Genomic DNA, 9,198 nt, shown 5'->3' on the forward strand with positions numbered 1-9,198 from the left:
CTCTGTACATATAGATCACCCTCTGTACCTAGAAGGATAATATAGTTCACCTGTACATATAAGGATTAATATAGGTCTCTCAGTGTACATACAGACCACTGGCTATATAGGAATAACACATATATATATCCATCCCTCAGTACATACAAGGATTAATATAGGTCTCTCAGTGCACATACAGATCGCTCACTGGCTATATAGATCATCCTCTGTACATATAAGGATTAACATAGATCTCTGGGTGTACATACAGAGCACTGGCTATACAGGAATAACACACATTATATATATATATAAATATATATATATATATATATATATATATATATATATATATATATATATATATATATATATATATATATATATATCCCTCTGTACATACAAGGATTAATATAGGTCTCAGTGTACATACAGATCGCTCACTGGTCACTGCTATATAGAAATATAGATCACCCTCTGTACATACAAGGATTAATACAGTTCACCCATATAAACAGATGACTGTCCATATAGGAATAATATACAGTAGATAACCCTTTGTACATACACGGATTAATCCAGTGCACCTGTACCTAGAAGGATACTATAGATCACCCTACATATATACAAGGATTAATATAGCCCTGTACATACATATCATGCTCTGCACATGCTCTAACATTCAATCTATGTATAAGGATCACTCCAAAAATGTAAAGAGCAGGCAGAATGAATAGTGGATGAGCTGAGCCTCATGCCGATGAATGACATGTGTGTCCAGGGGTGGGTGGTGGAGGTCAGTAAATCTCTGGAGTGAGGACGTGTCCCCTAGCTGTAGGAGGACTCTGGGGTCCGGTCAGTTGAAGTTGTGTGTACTCTGCCTTCTCCTCCAGCATCATCCCATCCACAGGCATGAATGACAGCTGAACACACACCACCAATCATAAAGGGAATAGCTAAACCTGGAGAACAGCAGCTGTGCATGACAACCAATCAACTTCTATCTTTTATTTCAAAGCTTACTTGAACAAGTTAAAGCTGGAAGAGGATTGGCTCTCATGCACAGTCCCTGGCCATTCACTCCTGGTAACTTCCAGCACTGTCACACACTAACCTTTTCCACTTGTTGCTTCATAATGACAGGGACTAGGAAGACCAGCACGGCCCCGAAGGCCACTAGCAGCAGGCCGACCACCCCGAGGATGATGGACTTCTTATTGGAGGGACCCGCCATGGTGTGTTGGGACGGGTTGGAGCGGAGATCCCACACAGTATCAGCTTGTGATCAATGCTCTCCTCCAGCACGGGAGACATCCTGTGAGTCGGTTTTATTCGGAGGGGCAGGTAAGGGCCCGCCCTATGTCAGCTTACCCAAACTCACCCCACTCACTCTCCAGCCTGCCACAGTGTAAGGATGGCTCCGCCCAGGGGGTGGGGAGGAGGCGGGGGGGGGGAGGGCTGTCACATTGCTGGTAAACACAACACATGCCTGGAGTCCGTACATACCGACAATAGTCCATTAATACATGAATGTAGCACTCTACTGTGTACACAGGACTCCTCCACAGGACGTCAGGCCCGCCTCTCCACCTCAGAGCACGGGTCTTCCTACAAACACAGCATTTCCCTTACTTAGATGTGATGTGTAGGCATTATAGGGTTAAATAAAGAACCTCTTCCAGAGATACGTCTGAATTGGGACCCTGTTATATAAGTCTAGCTCTAGGACGTCATTATCTAACCTCACGAAGGTTCAACGGTCCGCTGGAGCCATAATAACATGGACACGGCCATAGACTCCTATGGGACAGCGCCGCCTAGCGGCCCTTCCAGGTTTGCCTCCAATCTCGTATGCTGAGATAAGGAAGAGAAGCGCGGGATTTTAGGAGAGGAAATGCGCAGTGTGATCCTAGAGCTGGAGGGGCTCACTAATACTACTACGAATGTTACCACTTCTACTAGTACTACTACTAATGCTACCACTTCTACTAATACTACTACTAATGTTACCACTGCTACTAGTACTACTACTAATGTTACCACTTCTACTAATACTACTACTAATGCTACCACTTCTACTAATGCTACCACTTCTACTAGTACTACTACTAATGCTATAACTTCTACTAATACTACTACTAATGCTACCACTTCTACTAATACTACTACTAATGCTACCACTTCTACTAGTACTACTACTAATGCTACCACTTCTACTAATACTACTACTAATGCTACCACTTCTACTAGTACTACTACTAATGCTATAACTTCTACTAATACTACTACTAATGCTACCACTTCTACTAATACTACTACTAATGTTACCACTTCTACTAGTACTACTACTAATGTTACCACTTCTACTAATGCTACCACTTCTACCAGTACTACTACTAATACTACCACTTCTACTAATACTACTACTAATGCTACCACTTCTACTAGTACTACTACTAATGCTACCACTTCTACTAGTACTACTACTAATGCTACCACTTCTACTAATGCTACTACTAATACTACCACTTCTACTAATACTACTACTAATGCTACCACTTCTACTAATACTACTACTAATGCTACCACTTCTACTAATACTACTACTAATGCTACCACTTCTACTAGTACTACTACTAATGCTACCACTTCTACTAATACTACTACTAATGCTACCACTTCTACTAATGATACTACTAATACTACCACTTCTACTAATACTACTACTAATGCTACCACTTCTACTAGTACTACTACTAATGCTACCACTTCTACTAGTACTACTACTAATGCTACCACTTCTACTAATGCTACTACTAATGCTACCACTTCTACTAATGCTACTACTAATGCTACCACTTCTACTAGTACTACTACTAATGCTACCACTTCTACTAATGCTACTACTAATACTACCACTTCTACTAATACTACTACTAATGCTACCACTTCTACTAATACTACTACTAATGCTACCACTTCTACTAATACTACTACTAATGCTACCACTTCTACTAGTACTACTACTAATGCTACCACTTCTACTAGTACTACTACTAATGCTACCACTTCTACTAATACTACTACTAATGCTACCACTTCTACTAGTACTACTACTAATGCTACCACTTCTACTAATGCTACTACTAATACTACCACTTCTACTAATACTACTACTAATGCTACCACTTCTACTAATACTACTACTAATGCTACCACTTCTACTAATACTACCACTTCTACTAGTACTACTACTAATGCTATCACTTCTACTAATACTACTACTAATGCTACCACTTCTACTAGTACTACTACTAATGCTACCACTTCTACTAGTACTACTACTAATGCTATCACTTCTACTAATACTAATGCTACCACTTCTACTAGTACTACTACTAATGCTACCACTTATACTAATACTACTACTAATGCTACCACTTCTACTAGTACTACTACTAATACTACTACTAATGCTACCACTTCTACTAGTACTACTACTAATGCTACCACTTATACTAATACTACTACTAATGCTACCACTTCTACTAGTACTACTACTAATACTACTACTAATGCTACCACTTCTACTAGTACTACTACTAATGCTACCACTTATACTAATACTACTACTAATGCTACCACTTCTACTAGTACTACTACTAATGCTACCACTTATACTAATACTACTACTAATGCTACCACTTCTACTAGTACTACTACTAATGCTACCACTTATACTAATACTACTACTAATGCTACCACTTCTACTAGTACTACTACTAATGCTATCACTTCTACTAATACTACTACTAATGCTACCACTTCTACTAGTACTACTACTAATGCTACCACTTCTACTAATACTACTACTAATGCTACCACTTCTACTAGTACTACTACTAATGCTACCACTTCTACTAGTACTACTACTAATGCTATCACTTCTACTAATACTACTACTAATGCTACCACTTCTACTAGTACTACTACTAATGCTATCACTTCTACTAATACTACTACTAATGCTATCACTTCTACTAATACTACTACTAATGCTACCACTTCTACTAGTACTACTACTAATGCTATCACTTCTACTAATACTACTACTAATGCTACCACTTCTACTAGTACTACTACTAATTCTACCACTTCTACTAGTACTACTACTAATGCTATCACTTCTACTAATACTACTACTAATGCTACCACTTCTACTAGTACTACTACTAATACTACTACTAATGCTACCACTTCTACTAGTACTACTACTAATGCTACCGCTTATACTAATACTACTACTAATGCTACCACTTCTACTAGTACTACTACTAATGCTACCACTTATACTAATACTACTACTAATGCTACCACTTCTACTAGTACTACTACTAATGCTACCACTTCTACTAGTACTACTACTAATGCTACCACTTCTACTAGTACTACTACTAATGCTACAACTTCTACTAATGCTACTACTAATACTACCACTTCTACTAGTACTACTACTAATGCTATCACTTCTACGAATACTACTACTAATGCTACCACTTCTACTAGTACTACTACTAATGCTACCACTTCTACTAGTACTACTACTAATGCTATCACTTCTACTAATACTACTACTAATGTTACCACTTCTACTAGTACTACTACTAATACTACCACTTCTACTAGTACTACTACTAATGCTACCACTTCTACTAATACTACTACTAATGCTACCACTTCTACTAGTACTACTACTAATTCTACCACTTCTACTAGTACTACTACTAATGCTACCACTTCTACTAGTACTACTACTAATGCTACCACTTCTACTAGTACTACTACTAATGCTATCACTTCTACTAATACTACTACTAATGCTACCACTTATACTAATACTACTACTAATGCTACCACTTATACTAGTACTACTACTAATGCTACCACTTCTACTAGTACTACTACTAATGATATCACTTCTACTAATACTACTACTAATGCTACCACTTCTACTAGTACTACTACTAATGCTATCACTTCTACTAATACTACTACTAATGCTACCACTTCTACTAGTACTACTACTAATACTACCACTTCTACTAGTACTACTACTAATGCTACCACTTCTACTAGTACTACTACTAATGCTATAACTTCTACTAGTACTACTACTAATGCTATAATTTCTACTAATACTACTACTAATGCTACCACTTCTACTAGTACTACTGCTACTATACAAAAGAGAATAAGCCAATGGGCCTGGAAACCCCCTCATGGACTTGAATGACAAATACCTTGCGTAAAATAATTTACATTTTATTGACATGTAGTCAGTGGCGGCCCGTGCATAGGGGGCGCCAGAGCGCCGCCCCCCCCCCCCCCCCCCTAAAAAATAAGAAAAAAAATGACAGAAAGAACAAATAAAGTTTTGAAAAAAAAATTGTGTTCGCAGGCCTATGCGCTCGGCCTGGTGGCTATGGGGGGGGGGGGGGGTTTACGACCCAGAAGAGGCGCAGATTGGCTGCCTTCTGGGGGCGTAACCTGGGCGCAGGAAAAAGCGCTGAGCCACCCCCACCTTCGTAATATCCTGGCTGTGATTGGTCCAGTCTCCAGCCTGGATTAATCATCATCCAGGACATCGCTGACTCGCAATGGGGCCGGTGCGTGCGTCAGTCACGCACCGTCACCGCCCGATCTCCTTCCCGCCGCCCGGACCGGAAGACAGAAGACTGAAGAGGAGGACGTCCACGGCGCTGCTCGTCTCGGTTCCCGGAATCCCGCCATCCCGCCGCCGTCAGAAGGTAAGTGATTGAAGCCAACCTGTGCCCTCACCTGTGCCATGCCTATGGCATCACCTGTGCCACGCCTATGCCATCACCTGTGCCATGCCTATGCCATCACCTGTGCCATGCCTATGCCATCACCTGTGCCATCACCTGTGCCATGCCTATGCCATCACCTGTGCTATGCCTATGCCATCACCTGTGCCATCACCTGTGCCATGCCTATGCCATCACCTGTGCCATGCCTATGCCATCACCTGTGCCATGCCTATGCCATCACCTGTGCCATGCCTTTGCCATCACCTGTACCATCACCTGTGCCATGCCTATGCCATCACCTGTGCCATGCCTATGCCATCACCTGTGCCATCACCTGTGCCATGCCTATGCCATCACCTGTGCCGTGCCATGCCTATGCCATCACCTGTGCCATCACCTGTGCCATGTCTATGCCATCACCTGTGCCATGTCTATGCCATCACCTGTGCCATGTCTATGCCATCACCTGTGCCATGCCTATGCCATCACCTGTGCCATCACCTGTGCCATGCCTATGCCATCACCTGTGCAATGCCTATGCCATCACCTGTGCAATGCCTATGCCATCACCTGTGCCATCACCTGTGCCATGCCTATGCCATCACCTGTGCCATGCCTATGCCATCACCTGTGCCATGCCTATACCATCACATGTGCCATGTCTATACCATCACCTGTGCCATGCCTGTACCATGACCTCAAAGTCATGCAATTTTTTTAACGCGTTTTTTGCCGCAAAGCAATACCTATTACATTTTTCTTTTTGCGCCCCCCCCAAAAATTTTGAGCACCAGCCACCAATGCATGTAGTTTAAAAAGTACACTATACAGATTTGTGTCCCTGATACGGAGACACTAAACATATACAAAATAAATAAAAACCTGTACATATTAGAATATAGTGATGGGATATGGATGACGCCTTACATGTTTCGGACTTAAGGCCCGTACACACGTACCGATCGTCGGCCGACAGAACGTCCTACAAATCTTCGCGGCTGGCGTGTTTGTTGTTTGTCTGTTGAAAAGTGCTCCAAACTTGCCCAGGACATTTGTCTGCCGACAGAAAATGACGTCACTACGTTCCACGCACGTTCGCCGCTACAAAAGAGGAAGTGAGTGTTTGGCCGTGACCCTTCTGGGCATCTCGCGCTGATTTCGGTAGCATTTGTTTGGTTGACGACATTTCGCTATTTTCCGAGACATCGTTCGAGAATTTATTATGGCGACCGTGAATTCGACCATTGCTGTCGTTAGTGTTGGAGTTTTGGCTCTGAGACGACGTACGAGCAATAGGAAGAAGAAGCGGACCTCCTGGACGAAAAATTGGTTGCTTAACCGTGATCAATTTTCTCATATGTCCTTGCTGAGGGAGCTCCAGGAAAATAATCCTGATGACTTCAGGAATTATTTGAGGATGACGGATCCCATCTTTTACCGTCTTCTTGCCCTGGTGTCCCCCTATATTCTGAAGCAGGATACTTGTATGCGGCTTGCAATTACTCCTGAGCAAAGGTTAATTCCGACGTTGAGGTATCTTGCAACAGGGAGAAGCCTGCAGGATCTGAAGTTCACCACAGGCATCTCCCCCCAAGCACTTGGAGTCATCATCCCTGAGACCTGCTCTGCCATCATCAAGGTCTTGCAGAAGGACTATATCAAGGTATGTTTTATTTTTTACATTACATTACATGTATTAGTCGTTTCACCCAAATTATTAGGTTTTTGGATGTACAGCAATTGACACAGGCCATTATTTGTAAACTACCCTCTGTCCGCATGCACATAGTAGTAAAGATGTAGATTATCTTAACCATTTGTAAAATTACCCACTAACCACCCCACCATTCTCTCCTATGTGTCCCTAAACGCATTGCCTGTTAACAGTATTTTGAATCTGTGTCATTTTATTACTTTCCCTCAAACAATTATTCCTTGGCCAATGTTTTATTACCTAGTTTATGATTTATCTAAAATACATCAGTCTATCCATTCCCACCTATGATTGTGTATGTTTATGTAATGATGTTAAAACCTTCACTGACCACAAGCCCTTATTGATGTATAAATGCCCAGTTTTACTTACCCATCCCCCCACCCACATGCAGGGCCAGATTAACGTAGGGGCTATTGGAGCTGCAGCTCCAGGCCCCTACCTTTATATAGGCCCCGGGTTGGCCATATTCACTGTTACCGCTCTTCTGTCACTTGTAAACACAGAAGTCTGGCTTCTATGCTCGCTTCCCCAGGCAGCTCCCTCAGAACCTCCCCACACAGCACGAAGGCCGGACAAGGAGGGACAGTTGCCGATGCATGGATGTGTTTATGGGCTTCAGAGACAGCATCCCATGTTGAATTAGGCATGCATGGCTGCACCCTTCCTCCTCTGGGTGCATGCCAAGGCACGGCCCTTAAGGCCCTGCAAAATCCTCAGCACCAAGCCCATGATGCTCTTAATCCGGCCCTGCCCACATGCTAAATCTCAAAGTCAGCATATACCAAAGCTCAAGCTCTGAGGTCTTCAAACTACGGCCCTCCAGTTGTTCAGGAACTACAATTTCCATCATGCCTAGTCATGTCTGTGAATGTCATAGAATTACAAGGCCTCATGGGATGTGTAGTTCTGCAACAGCTGGAGGGCCATAGTTAGTAAATCTCTGCTCTAGCTGGTGACTATAATGGGCCATACACACTATAAGATTGTCAGAACAATTTATCCTTCCGATTTACCAAAACCAAATAATATGAGGTCAAACAAACACTTTCAAATCCTATGCAATCTGGCAGGCACTTGCACTACATAGAAAAGGTAAATCTGCACGAAAAAGTCTTCAGAGAATCTTATAGTGTGTATGGCCCTTTACAATATAAGAACAATAGGAGGTTGAAAATAAATGTATGTAGATGTTACATCCCCAAATCCAAACGTTTGCCTTCCTGTTGTTTATATTTTTAACAAGTTGCATAAGCATTTAACAGACAACTGTGTGTGTAATTAATAATGTGATGTGCTCAAGCACTAATTTTATTTATTTTTTTTTCCCCACAGTTTCCTTCAAACGCAGAGCAATGGCTGGAGATTTCTGCTCAATTTCTGGGGAAGTGGAATTTTCCCAATTGTGGGGGTGCTATTGATGGGAAGCATGTTCGCATTGTCCCCCCTCCGAATTCCGGCACATTTTATTATAATTATAAATTTTTTAGTATAGTCATGCTAGCCATAGTTAATGCAAACTATGAGTTTATTTATTTGGATATTGGCAAAAATGGCCGCAATTCGGATGGGGGAGTTATTGAGCAGACGGAGTTCGCTCGTCGTCTAAAGAACGGCACTCTGAACCTGCCATCCAGGGAGCAAACTGTTGAGGGTATGAGCTTTGTGTTTATC

At 42.0% G+C, this 9,198-nt stretch overlaps 1 protein-coding gene across 2 annotated transcripts in view; it reads right to left on the reverse strand.

The window, feature by feature from the left end:
- SCARB1 (scavenger receptor class B member 1) overlaps window positions 1-1,386 on the reverse strand; it is a 216,167-nt gene extending 214,781 nt beyond the window's left edge. The window contains exon 1 of one of the 2 annotated variants that reach the window (XM_082244085.1): window positions 1,097-1,386. In XM_082244085.1, the coding sequence (XP_082100211.1) occupies window positions 1,097-1,216 (120 nt within the window). In that variant the 5' untranslated portion in view covers window positions 1,217-1,386. The remainder of the gene's footprint in view (window positions 1-1,096) is intronic. The other variant, XM_082244084.1, reaches the window with a different exon arrangement.
- Between the last annotated feature and the right edge of the window lie 7,812 nt (window positions 1,387-9,198).

This window comes from Pelophylax lessonae, assembly GCF_965119305.1.
Source record: "Pelophylax lessonae genome assembly, chromosome: 1".
Taxonomy (NCBI): domain Eukaryota; kingdom Metazoa; phylum Chordata; class Amphibia; order Anura; family Ranidae; genus Pelophylax; species Pelophylax lessonae.